This window comes from Cajanus cajan, chromosome 3 (genome assembly GCF_000230855.2).
Source record: "Cajanus cajan strain Asha chromosome 3, NIPB_CcT2T_4, whole genome shotgun sequence".
NCBI lineage: Eukaryota > Viridiplantae > Streptophyta > Magnoliopsida > Fabales > Fabaceae > Cajanus > Cajanus cajan.
In genome coordinates this window covers 25,701,309-25,715,901 of record NC_138519.1, presented here as the reverse complement: position 1 = coordinate 25,715,901, position 14,593 = coordinate 25,701,309, and the positions used below count along the sequence as shown (strand labels likewise).

The following is a 14,593-nucleotide window of genomic DNA, read 5'->3' as shown; positions in this document are numbered from 1 at the left end:
CTTTAGGGATTGATTATGTTTTATGCCTATTTATTTTATTGTACCTATTCAGAAATTATTCATATTCAAGTAGGAACAATCCCATAAAACAAGGGATTCTAGAATAAAATAGAGTTATTATATTTCCTAAAATAGCATACGTCTCCTGTATATATCTTGTATGATCTCTTTGTATTATTAGACAGAAAATCAGTTTTCATTTAACCTAGTTTTCCAAATGGTATCAGAGCTTCCGACCTAGGAAGCTTTGTCTGCACACTATAAACCCTAAAATGGCAGCCTGCATTAGTGCTGCATTTTTTTCTAACCCTAAGACGACAGCCTGCATTGCTGCTGCATTTTTTCTAACCCTAAGACGATAGCCTGCATTGCTTTTGTATCTTTCCCTATACATTCGTAGCACATTTCTTTTTCCTGCAGTTTTCTCTGTGCCTTAATCGCACAACCTTTCCTTTTATTCTTCACCACTCAGCCACCTTGCTATAATGTCAAGGGAAGAGGAAGTTGTGAACCCAACCCCAGAAATAGGGAATACCCAATCCCAGCAACCTAGAGAACTGCAGAATATTCATTCTGCATATAGACTAAATGGAAGAAATTATTTGAAGTGGGCCCAACTTGTTCGTACAGTGTTGAAGGGAAAAGGGAAGTTGAGTCACCTGACGGAGTATGGACCTAAGCAGGAGGATCTCAAGTTTACTACATGGGATAAGGAAGATTCAATGATCATGGCGTGGCTGTGGAATTCATTGATTCCAGAAATTAGTGACACCTGCATGTTCCTTAACTCAGCAAAAGAGATTTGGGATGCAGTAGAGTAAACCTACTCTAAAGCCAAAGATGCTACTCAAGTATATGAAGTAATGGTGAAAACTTTGGCAGCAAAACAAGGGAACAAGACTGTTACAGAATATGTCAATTAGCTGAAATCATTATGGATGGAGCTAGACCATTATAGAGTCATAAAAGCCAAATGTACTGAAGATTCAACACTTCTCAAGGACTATATCGAGCACGACAGAGTTTATGATTTCCTTGTTGGTTTGAATCCTGAATTTGATCAAGTTAGGATTCAAATATTGGGGAAGCAAAAGGTACCATGCTTCAATGAGGTGGTGGCTATTGTGAGAAGTGAAGAAAGTAAAAGGAGTCTCATGTTAGAGAGTCCAGTAGTAGAGAACTCAGCAATGGTGGTTGACCATAAAGGAGATCAGACTTTGGCCATGATATCCGAACAGAAGAAAGGAGGATCAGCAAATGTGGAGAAGAAAGGTGATCGTCTATGGTGTACCTACTGCAATAAGCCCCGTCATACTTGGGAGAAGTGCTGGAAGTTGCACGGGAAGCCTTTAAATCGAGACCAAGAAGGGGGATATAGAGGAGGCTCCTCAAGGAAAGGAGGACAAGTTTATGTTGCTGCTGGAACAAATGAAGAAAAAAAACCAAAAGCTACTACCCATCTTAACCAAGAGGAGATAGAGAGGATGAGAGACCTTCTTAGTAAGTTGGAAAAACATACAGGTGTGTGTTCTTTGGCATACTCAGGTAAGTTTCCACTTTCTCTTGGATTAAACGTCTCAAATACACCCTTTAACCACTATTGGATATTGGACTCTAGAGCTACAGACCCCATGACACCATTAGCCAAACACTTCTCCACATATTCACCATGTCCCAGCAACAAGAAAATTGTCACAGTAGATGGAACCCTTATAACTGCAGCTGGTCAAGGAAATATACAAATCAATCCTTTAATAATCTTAAAAGATGTTCTCCATGTCCCAAAGCTTTCCACCAACCTAGTCTCTATACAAAAACTTATAAAGGATTTGTCATGTAATGTTGTTTTTTACAACGATCATTGTGTATTTCAGGACAAAGATTTGGGGAGGACGATTGGACATGCTAGAGAATGGAATGGCCTCTACTATCTTGAAGATCCAAGTCTGTCCAGTAATAACAGAATCTCGACCAACAAAGAAAAAATCATGCTTTATCATTGTCGGTTGGGACATCCTTTTTTGGAGTTATCAAAATTATGTTTCCTTCTTTGTTTACCAAGTTAGATGTTGAGAGTCTTCATTGTGAGGTGTGTGAACTTGCTAAGCACAAGCGTGTATCTTTTCCAATATGTTTCCCTTTTATCTTGTTCACACTGATGTATGGGGCCTTCTAATGTTCCAAATGTGTTTGGTGCTCGATGATTCTTCACCTTTATAGATGATTGTACAAAGGTCACTTGGGTCTTCCTACTTAAACAAAAATCTGAAGTCAGTTCTATCTTCCTAAACTTCCACTGCTTGATAAAAAATTAGTTTGGTGTTAATATTAAGAGACTTAGGTCACATAATGCCAAAGATTACTTCAATCATGTCCTTAATTCTTTTTGTTCCTTAATTCGTTTTGTTAAAAAGAAGGTATAATTCATGAGTCTTCTTGTGTTAAAACACCACAACAGAATGGGGTTGCAGAGAGGAAAAATGGGCATCTATTAAATCAGACCCGAGCATTGTTGTTCCAAAATAGTGTCCCAAAAAATTTATGGGGGGGAAGCTGTTCTTACAGCAACACACCTTATCAATAGACTACCTTCTAGAGTCTTAGGATCAAAAAGCCCTATGGAAGCTTTGTCATCTTTCTATCCAAATCTGTCCACTACAAATAATCTTAAACCAAGAGTTTTTGGGTGCCCTCATATGTCCATATTCATAGTACAGACAGGGGGAAACTTGATCTTAGAGCCTTAAAGTGTGTCTTTGTTGGTTACTCATCCACTCAGAAAGGGTATAAATGTTACCACCTCCCATCCAAAACATTCTTTGTGTCTGGGGATGTTACCTTCAATGAAGGCTATTTCAATCAACCTTATCTTCAGGGGGAGAGTTTCTGAGAAGACAAGGAAAGTAATTCTGGTTTTCCCACTCTTCCAGACTTGACAGCAATTGAACCTAAACCAGATTAAATTGAAGTTGTACCAAGTGAAACAAGTCAAGGAAGTGAAGTTGGTCAAGGAATTGGTCAAGAAAGTGAAATTAATTGTGAAGATGATCAAGGAGATGTTGAAGATAAGAGATTTGGTAAGAAGCTGGTGTACTCAAGGAAGACTAAGGCCATCCTAGGATCAAGCCATGTTCAAGAATCCAACTCGACTCCACAAAAAGAGGTAACAGTTTTTTCTCCAGCTATGCAAGTTGAAATTGAAACCCAAAATGATCTTGACCTCCCAATTGCCATTAGAAAAGGGACAAGAAAATGCACCAAACAGCCACTCTACCCTCTCTCAAATTACTTGTCTTTTAAAAATTTCTCTCCTGCCCATAAAACCTTCCTAGTAAACCTAAATAGTACACTTGTACCTAATACCCTATCTAAGGCATTGTCTGACAGAAAATGGAGGCAAGCTTGATAGTGGCTTGATATGCACTCCATATGTGTCCTCTCAAGACCAAAATGCAGACATTCTTACCAAGGGATTGGGCAGCCACAATTTTGAGAAAATTGTATCCAAGCTGGGAGTGGAAAACACCTATTCACCAGCTTGAGGAGGAGTGTGGGAAATCAAATAGTATTTTAGGAAAGAATAAATTAGGAAATTTGTATATTTCCTTGTAATCTGTACAGATTTGAATAATTAGGAACAATCCCATAAATCAAGGGATTCTAGAATAAAATAGAGTTATTATATTTCCTAAAATAGCATAAGTCTCCTATATATATCTTGTATGATCTCTTTGTATTATTAGAAAGAAAATCAGGTTTCATTTAACCTAATTTTCCAGAATAACTTTGAAACGTAACTTCTAAAATAGTCGATCTCATTCCAAGTAGGACAATGAGGATTAGAGAACTATAACTTTCTTTGGATACTGAATCATAGATAAGGTCAGAGAAAGGCATGCTTTCATCAGTCTAAAGAGTTTAAGTGAAAGAACAGTTTGTATGCTATTAATAGAAAGAAGCAATACATACCTCCATGGGAAATCACTTTCACAAAAGCGAGATATCCCATTCATGGCTGAAAATGTATCAATGTGCACCCTTCGTTCATCTGTATCATTATGAAAACCTGCCACAATTAAAAATCAAAACACAGACAACAAATGTAATGACAAGAGGCAGTATCAAAAAGACAATAACAAGAAGCTCATTACATTACTATCTGTAACTTCTGTAGCATTCAATTTTTCATCTTTTATTGAAATTCCCTTTTTTCTTTGTAATTTACGTTTTTTCTGGATTGGAGTTGATTTGGGTCTCAATGACTGCTTATTTTTTGTCTTATACTTCAGTTCAGATGGAAGGAAATTATGAGCAAGGAAAGCAATTGTACATATCAAAAGATCCTATTACATCAATCAAACATCAAAGAAAAATCTTCTATAGTATTAATACCACAGTAATCATAAGCACAATCTTTTATCTTTTCACATAATCCATCATTCATTGGTTATGTTGAGAAAGAACAAAAACACGTGCTGGTAAATGAATGTTTCAACACCAGACTCCACATTTATATTATTGGAGTATAATAAATGTAATTACCACACTCTAATTAACATTTTAACATGATGGTCGTAGAAGTAGAAATAATAATAAATGTTTCTAACCAAGGTTGTCAAACTCGAGAGTCTACACAAACTCGTGGAGCTCTCGTAAACTCTTAAGAGTCTACCTAATATTAAAAGATATTAAAAACCATGAACACACACAATATGATATCACTATTTTAACATTCTAAGTCTGAAATAAGTCAAATAACAACAATAAAATGTCATAATACAAATCTTAACCATACATGAAAACTCATGAAGGTGTTCTTCGAAAACTATAGGGACGACGCTGGAAGCTACGACAACGGCGCTGGAAGCTGCAACGACGGCGCCGGAAGCTGCAATGAAGGAAAGCGCATTCGTATGCGGTAGAGATGAGCGTTCGTATGCGGCAGAGGGAGAGAAGTCAGACTCGCGAGCTTCCTTCCTAACTGGACTCGTTCCTCTCCCAGCAAGAGGACGTGCGTTCGTATGCGGCAGCATTCGTACGCGGCAGAGATGCGCATTCGTACACGGCGGAGATGAGCGTTCATATGCAGCGGAGGGAGAGAAATCAGATCAGACTCGCGAGAATCGTGGAGGCATCGTTCGTTCTATACGCGGAGGGAAAAATGCCATACTCACTTACTAACCCTAGCTAAAACGACGTCGTTTTGGAGGCATTTAGGGGTGGAAAAAAAAACCTAACTAGACTCGCGGACTCGGCCTCAGACTTGCGATTCTGAGCGAGTCTACCCGAGTCAGCCCGAGTCTACCAAAAAACGAGTCTATTCGCGAGTTAACCTGTTTTGCTACCCTAAACTCGTAGACTCGTACGAGTTTACGAGTTGACTCGCGAGTTTGACAACCATGTTTCTAACCCACCCAGTCAAGCTAGGGCATATAGTTCATATGAAAGCTGAGCTAGTTACAAAGATAACTTATAAGGATCTCTCATTAGATATGGTGAAAACATCTGCTAATTGAGCATTTAGATTGACAAAACAAGTGATAATATCTCTAGATTGTATCTTTTATGATAGAGTGACAATCTAGTGAATCTACATCAATCTGCATGGACATCCCCTGGAAAACAGGAATGGACAGAGTGTGAAATGAAATAGCTGGAACACCACAAGTAGCTGGAAAACAGGAATGGACACCACAAGTAGCTGGAACAACAGCAGGAACTAGGAAGGCAAATGAAATAGAGTGTCTGGAGGGGTCCTTGGGGCTGGGTCTAGTGGATGACCAAGCAGACATAAGAGACTTTGGTGATGGGCCACAGGCTAGAAAGGTCACCTGCAAACTGACCAATGGAAAATGGAGGGGTTATCTTCCAAAACATGAAATGGCAAGGGAGGCCAGTAAACTGTAGTGGAAACACAGTTGGCCCAAAAAAGAAATCACCAGGGGGCAGTAGGTCCCCTGGGGCTGGTAGTATATAGTTATGGGTTATATCTCTTTAGGCAATGGACACTCGCGAGATATTAAAAAGATAAGCATATGCAAAAAACAAGTGTTTGAATTACACAAGGAAATAGATGTTTAAGTAATGAATGTAAGAAAATGCAAAGAAACAAGTTTCCTAATTATTATATTTACTTAATATCTGTAATCTCTAACAGTTTAAATATGAAATAGCTTACCATGCCTTTTGCTCCCATATACAACCGTTTTATATTTGAAAATAATAATAAATTTCCACCACAAAATGAACTAACTTATTGTTTAGAAAACTGAATACAGTAGTAAACAATTAAATAGATTTCTCAAATAAATAATTCTTTGTATTACCATCCTAATCATTTTGTTTTAAACTTATTTTAATCAATTATTGAACGATTGAGCATAAAACAGAAATTATAGAACTATTTGTTCAATTATAAAATAGAGTACAGAAATGTAGAGTTTTCACATTCAATATTTTTCTCTACATCCTTGAGACAGATAATTTTAAGCTCTGAACAATCCATCATTACTACTACTTTACATATTACAGCACATGAAGCTAAATTATAAATTAACCATTTAAAATCAAGCTATGCTAAGGCCATATAAAGTGTAGACAAATTTCTGCGTATGAAATTGACAATTCATGCTTTTATCCTCAAAGGCAAGACAACAGATCCTCTATCTTATCTAACAATACCTAACTACAAGAAACATCATCATCATTCATCATTATCTTCAGCCAACCTATAAAAAGTAAAACCTGTTCTATTTAATAATGCATTATGGCCTTCAAAGTTTGGTCCATCAATAAATTAGCCAAAAAAAAACTCATCAGCTCTAAACACCAAAGGGAAAGCTGAGGCATATTTATTACGACTATGACCTGTTAAATTCGTTGCTCAAACTACTGAAGAAAGAACCACATAGTTTATTCTAGATGTCCTATTGAGAATTTAGACAGAGATTATCGATTTGTTTTTGAAATGCTAGTCAATGAATGAGTCTCAATAAAGCACCTCAAAGCCACGAATCATTTCATCCAGAAATGTCATACAATATGAACAATCAGATACAGAAGCCATGAAAATAATATTTCGTACAACAAACAGTGGCCAAAATATCAAGCTCAGTTGCCCATTTTTTTTGGATGAGGAAACAGGGCTAAAGCCTCAGTTGCCTACATTAAAATAATGATTTGGAAGATCCAACATGACCAACAATATTAACAGTTTTTAACAGAAACTGTAACTCCAATAGTTTTACCAAATTAAGGGACAAACAATGAGCAGATCCTCATAGCAGGATACTTTGCAGAATGCAAGGATGTTTCATATTGGGAAAAATCCAAGTTTTACATTGACTAAAGATACGGTAAACAATGAGTTTATAAGTGAGAGACAACCCTCACCTTACAAGCCGATCTAGTAGGATTGAATTAGGTCCAAAACCCACATTCTAAGATGTTATTAGAGATATAATAGATCCACTCTAAAAGCGCCGCCCACTATTAATACACGCATCAAGCCCAATAATGTTGGGTGTGAGAGGGTGTATTGGATAAAACTCAAGTCCCGCCTATCCTAGATCATTAAAAAGGGTCACCCATCATTTATCTACGTACCAAGCCTAATAGTGTTGGACACAAAGGAGTGCATTGGAAAAAGTCCAAGTTCTACATCGACTAGAAATAAGACAAAAAAAGTTTATAAGTGGGAGACAACCCTCACCTTACAAACAAGTTTTGTAGGATTGAGTTAGACCCAAAACTCATATTCTAAAATTTCAAGACTCATGTACTCACCAAATCCATGTCCATGCAATTCTTTTAAGGCATGCCCACTGGGATAGTTCCAATATGATGCCATGAAAGTTGTGATGGAGCCTCCAACACTGCAAGATAGAGAATAAGTACAAAAAGGAGGATATATCCATCACCAGTGAAACAAAATGACTAGCAAACTAACCTCACTAGAAGTAATCCCAACAAAATGAGGAAAAGCAAGTTCCAAATCATCTTTTTCTTGTTGTTGTAACTGAAAATTTTCAGGATGCATATCAATGAAGGTTAGGACTTAGTAACTTGAAAGGGTAGAAACCAAGAAAAAATATATATATAATTCTTCAAATTTCTGCTTAGATTGCAAATACAATTCAGCTCAATCATCAAACTTCAAATCAACCATGCATTTCTCATTCTGTTTAGAACTCCTTTCATTCTTCACGGGATCCATAAATATATTAAATTATGTATTTGCATATGGACCAGAGTTATGTATTTGGCTTCTCTTTGGCATTCAACTCACATCAGCTTCAACACTTTGTCTCACATATACAGATAAACTCGGCAGCTATGCTGCATTCTTAGTTTTATCTTTCCTATTCTCCTTTGTTTTCCGATTTCTAGTTTAGATGGATCTGTTGTCCTCGATCATTCTCCTCCTGTTTTATATCTAATTAACTTTTTTCTCTATGAAAACGGCAAGATGATGATGGTGATAATGATAGTAATAATGTGTTAAAAATATGCTTTTACTACTTATAAATATGGAAACATGCGACATACCCATCGCTAGACATTACAAATGATTTCAGACTTATGCTTTCTAATACTTGCGTTACTTTTCTCTTAAACTTGAGGGGAACGCAGCAATTGTAGGAGTGCATCCCAAAGATTCCCATCCTTCATCAAGTGTTTATCGAGATAAAGAGAGTGAGTAATCCTACTTTGGAGCATGGGGTAAATGTTTGGGTAGTGAGATTGACTCCCTATCCCGTTGTTTGTATTTATGTGCTCTACGAGGAACCTTGGGAAACTCCTATTTTTATTTGTGTTTTGAGTGATTGTTTGATAACATGATTCTATTGTGCTCTATTGTTATTAATTGTGCTCTCTACATGTTGTGAATTGTGGGGTTGGCCATGTCGAGCACGGGAGATCCTAGGGCTCTCAATTGACATTTTGTAAGCATGGGACCTCTAGAGTGCAACATGTGCTCTCAAAGGGTCAGGCATTAGGCATGGGGTGAGCCTCGTCAAGCACTATTTCAAAAACGAGTTAGGGCATAGTTGTTAAGGTTTAAGGCATCTTGGTGGTGTTTGACTTGGGAATAAGATTTGTGACATCGATAGAGAGGTGATAGTGACTAAGTAGTTAAGGTGATCTTAAACATAAAAGCTTGTTAATCTAGGTATATAGGATGGTGACTGATGTGCTTGTGTGTGAGGACATGTGATGGTTATATGATGTAAACTCTAAGCTAATGCTTAGCCGGGTTAAAAGTCTGGAGCATGTGTGCCTCGTTGTGATGTGATGAAATGTGAACATGTGAGAAGTATATGACATGAGTCGTGGAATGGGTCTTGTGTGACACGCATCATGTGCATAAAGGGTTTTGTGATGAGATTTGGTGTGAAATACAATGTCAGGGAAGGTCCCCTTGCTATGGCTTGGGATTCATGACCTTAGGAACAATTGGGTTTGGGAGCCCCAATTTCACCTATTTGAGTGCATGGGGTGTAACTTGTTGCGACACTGCTGTCTTGACATGCCTTGGTGTATCTTCCCTCTAGTGCAAAGTGTCGAGATGGGTCAAATACAAGCATGTCCTCTTAGGGTACCCTATGAACCTTTGGACGACGTGCAATGTGTTTTTACAAGTGTCACATGCACATAGAATTAGTACATTTGCATGACTTGCGATTATTGTAACCATGTTAATAATTGTTGATTTGTTTACTTATATTATGGACATGTATGTTGATATCATGTATGCTTGTGTTTATTGTTTGTGTGTGGCTATTTGACTTATCTCACATCGGTAGCTAGAGTGAGACATCTCACTCCTTTTTTTCTGCTTGTTGTTCTTGAATGTATGTGTTGCAAGTGAAGAACATCAGGATGATGATGCTAGTAATGCGGCTTAGGCCTTAACGTGTTTTATGGATGGAGCTCTAATAGAAGGTAACATCGAAGTTCTTAGTTTAGGCTTTTACACTCTTGGGTTTTTATTTACCTATGTTAGGACTCTTGTTTTTTAGTTTCTTTTAGATTTTGTAAAAAGGTATTGTGATAGCCATTTGTTTTTAGTTCCGTTACCTATTATCATATTTCTTCTCAAGACTTGTTTTATATTGAAACGAATGTGAATCATCTATACTTAGAGGTACATTATGAACTATTATTTATTTCAATTAAAGATATATTAAGACAAATCTCTATCATTTTATTATCTTTTATGAATATTAGCGCACAAAGTAGAGTGTGTCACAACATAGTCATCACTAATGATGACTCGACAAGTATCCACTGGCTCAAGTCCCACCTCCACAGTCAATTTCAAAAGGAATTGAGCCCACACAAATACTTCCTAGCCACGTATGCTCTTGATAATCTGATCGAGACCAGTATGTTTTATTATCACGCCAGTGTCAAGCTTCTTTTGGGGCAAGGGGACCACTAAAGGACCTAGGAAATCAATGCCTTGTGGGCAAATTTAACTACCTCACTATCACCACACCACACATACGTTTGCAGTGGGTGTGGAAAGTCAGTTCTTAAGTGCCCCTTGTTATAGGTATTGGGATGTTACACACAATGTTGTCAACATGGATAACGGAAAATCACAAAAGGCTGAAAATTCACTACATGATACAGGGGATATCATTGCAGCAACAGTGTATTATTGGAGTACTATAGTAAGCCCAGTCCAGAAGAACCAATATATGCAGAAGACTGGGTATGATGCTTTTTATAATGAAATAACTTGCTCCAAATCTCCAATATATTTTAGCTACAACAAGTTCTTCAACTTTTGGAGGGATGACAAAAAAAAAGGAATATGCATGTTTCTTAATGAACCACACAACAACCTCACATGAACAGCTGAGGCAAAATTCAAGTTTTCATGAAATAAAGAACCAGAAGCAACTTCCTCTCAGGTTCTCTTAATCAGTATAGTCGAATGTGAGCCAAACTTAATTCCTTGGTTTAAAGAGCTTCCTTGCTTGGCTTCATTCTTGAAGCCAAATTGTAGGTTGACTGACATTAAAAATGTTGAGAAAATTGTTCATAACCCAGTTACAAATGAAAAAGAATGCAGAGTTGCAGACTAATGCCATAAAAACAAAGACAGGAAAACAAATTCATTCATATTACAAATTCCCAATTATTTGGGTTTCCATATTATCCATTGCCAGTTGTATTTTAGTAGGCATGTAACACAATTCAATAACTTCAGAAAATACAAATAGAATCCAATTAATTTTTACAGACAGAAAACGTACATTCTGTTAGAAGCAATTGAAGCAGACAAGTTAAATATTGGAACTGAACTTATGATAAAACGGAGCTCCTGCAATATCCAGCAAAATGATATTACATGTTTCGGTTTGAAGACAGGCACAAATTAAGCAATGGATTTCAGATTATAATTTTAGTACCTTGTGGGGCAACTTAGAATAAAGCAAAATGAAGGCAAGAACTGGAAAAGTGAAAGATCGTGCCCTTCTGTCTACAAAAAGGCCAAACTGCAAAGAAGACAGCATGTCAAGTTGAAATAGAACCTTTCTTCTTTTCTTTTCCCAATTCTTTTTTTATTTTGATTTTTTTTCAGTGTGACTAAGGTAGAAAAAGTGGCCTATATATTGTAGGGCATTTGGTGTACTTCTGTAAGGCAAAAATACTCCTATGATTGGGTTTCAAATATTATCTGAAGAAAATAAAATCTAAATATCGTATAACAATCAAGTCCAAAAACACAAGGAACTCAAAAGATATTTATAACCCAAAGATAATGAATATCCCAGTTAAATATATAATCCTATTCAAGCATAAAATCCTAGCTAAATCCTAATTAAATATTAATTTCCCAAAAAGTTAAATCCAAATAAAATTAAACTACATAGGAAATTTTACCAAGACAACACTTTTCTTAAGAACATATATATAACTTAAAGATAAAACCACTAAAGTCTAAAATAATAAGACATCACTCAAATAAAAGGAATTTCTAAAATTTATGAGAATAACAAAAATCCATAAATAACACAATAATCATTAATGCTGCTCCATTCTGCATCAGCGTCCAAATTGTTAAAAACTAAAATCCATTTTCCTTAATATAACAGCCACCTTTCAATCAACATATGGTTGATATTAATCAAACTTTCCATACTCCTGAAAAATAAGTCATTGAATCTCTTAACAGATCAGGGAATTTAAGTAGGGCTCATTAATGATAATCAGGCCAGACGATTTAGAGATTATTTGGGGAATCTTCACAAATACTGCATTACTTTATACATTACTTTCGTTCCTGTAATTTGCTATATTGATAAATAAATAGAAATAACTTTTTTCACAAATTATACAGCATAGTGACCGACTAAAAAGTGCAAGGAAATAAAAATAATTAAATTCAGAAAACTAGGAAACTCAGAATTATACACAAAACTCTGAACTTGGAGAAAAAAAAAAACTATAGAAAAGGGAAAATATTTAATAAATAAATAAATAAATAGTAAAACAAAAATTCAATTAAAAAAAAAAACTTCTTGAAAGAAGTATATCATTTGATGTATCAGACAAGTTGCTTCATGTTGAGCTAGATTCATGCATCAGACAAGTGAATAAACTGTGAAAAATAAAGTCCCAATCACAGGAATGAAATGTTAAACAAAAATGTGAATCGAATATCTCTCTACAATTTTAATTGTATAGTGTATATAATTCTCCTAATCTAAAATCATTTATTTATTTATTTCCTTCCCATACAAATATTTATGATACATTTTTTGAGGACAGCAGCTATATTATCAAATATCTTATTATCATTTAAACTAGGTTTTCAAGAGCATAGATGACTAGGTGTACTCATGCCAGATGTTTGAACTGGCTCAAAAAAATAAGAAAAAGTTGTCAAAGCAAGTAGGTTAGATATGTTCTATATTAATTCATAGTTCAAAAGTATTAAACTATAAGTGGCAGCTCAAACTAGACAAAGGAAAATTTGGTTCTACCTTTAGACAGTTTGATTTTAAGGAGAAAACCCAAAGTATTTCATATTTAAGTTCCAAAATATTAACCAGTTCACTGGAAGTAGAAGAAACCACCATCTCAAGCTAGAAATCTACATAAGTTATGAAATAATTAGAGGATATTTGGTAATCCAACACATACCAGTGAAAGTGGATATGCAGCAAGTAGTGAACGAGGAAGTGCTGAGGTGAAGTACCAATGGAAAGCATGTGTCTAACAAAAATATAGTCAAGGAATGTAATAACTTATCAAAAACAAATAGGACAGTGTCATCAAAGGCAACATACAGTATGCAGATTTTAGATAATGATAAGGTTATTATGCCTTGTCAACGATCAGATCAATGAAGATTACAAGGATTAGCCACTAAACACCCAAACCCTAATTCTAATACACTGAAATCCCGATCCACAAAAAGCATTTGAAAGCTATCCTCTAAAATGAGAATTGTATCATCAGAAAACTTAAGACTAATAGAAAGACCATAACCACCTGTAAACCAATACCAATATCATTATCCACAAACAGCATTTGAAAGGATCCGATTCAGAAAATCAACCTCTAAACTGAACAAGAAAGGTGACAAAAGATCCTCTCTTGTAAATCCTTGTTATCCTTTAAACTAGAAGTAGCTTCATCATTTACAGTTTACACTCAAATAAAAGGTAGCAGGCCTGTTTGGATAAAATGTTTTATGCTTTCAGAAATACCTCTGTTTTCAATGATTTAGACAAGAAGTAGTTAAAATAAGATTTTGTTCTAATTTTTTCCTGTACAGTTTTTTGGAAACAGGAAAGGAAGTGAAAACAAGATGACATTTTTGCAATTATTTGTGAAAACAAGAAATGTTTTTTAACCAGAAGAAAATTAAAATTAACCTGGTCATGAAATATGTATATATTTGTATATTCTACAGTTGTTCAATATAAACTTGGTGAAGGATACTCCCCATTCAGAGCTCTTGTTTAGCACAGAGTTAAACCAAAAGACTTCAAATTCAGGCCACAATAATCTTTTCCACATAATTGAATCAACCAATATGGTTAGACCTGCGATCAGGAGACCTTAATGTTAGAATCAAATTTTAACAATAGCATCCCTATCATGCATAAATTTCTTTTTTATTTTTATTTAAATTGCAGACTAAAATAAAAAAGTACATCACCAACCTATGCAAAAGAGGGCCATCCAAGTGCAGTGTTTTAGAGCACCCAATACTGAAATTTTTTTTGTCTTCCCTTCAAGAGATGAATTTTATTAGGCACAAAGCATGATCATGTTACCATAAGATTGGAGTTGTCAGGAAAAAAAAAATCAATTATATAATAATTCAACCAAAATTGCAAGGTCAGAAAATGAGGATAAGAAAATTCATCGAACAGAACAATGAACTTCAAATGCCAAATATCTCTTCACAAATAAATGCCAAATATTATAAACACTATTCTCCAATGATTGATAACAACAAAAGCATAGTTAATGTAACAAAGTTCTATATTTAAATGTTAAACAAATGTTATACATTGAGTAAATAGGATTTTACAACATGGGCTGGGGCTTAATTCAATCCTAC

At 35.5% G+C, this 14,593-nt stretch overlaps 1 protein-coding gene across 6 annotated transcripts in view; it reads right to left on the bottom strand.

Moving 5' to 3' along the window:
- Positions 1–14,593, bottom strand: part of ALG12 (homolog of asparagine-linked glycosylation 12) — a 65,181-nt gene that overhangs the window by 5,474 nt on the left and 45,114 nt on the right. For 3 of the 6 annotated variants that reach the window (XM_083070731.1, XM_083070732.1, XM_083070733.1), the window contains exons 9-16: positions 14,190–14,258; positions 13,966–14,069; positions 13,162–13,233; positions 11,424–11,510; positions 11,268–11,335; positions 7,949–8,017; positions 7,786–7,874; positions 3,970–4,066 (exon numbers count right to left, since the gene is read on the bottom strand). In XM_083070731.1, coding sequence (XP_082926857.1) covers positions 3,970–4,066; positions 7,786–7,874; positions 7,949–8,017; positions 11,268–11,335; positions 11,424–11,510; positions 13,162–13,233; positions 13,966–14,069; positions 14,190–14,258 — 655 coding nt within the window. The remainder of the gene's footprint in view (positions 1–3,969; positions 4,067–7,785; positions 7,875–7,948; positions 8,018–11,267; positions 11,336–11,423; positions 11,511–13,161; positions 13,234–13,965; positions 14,070–14,189; positions 14,259–14,593) is intronic. The other 3 variants (XM_020384352.3, XM_029268922.2, XM_083070734.1) reach the window with 2 other exon arrangements.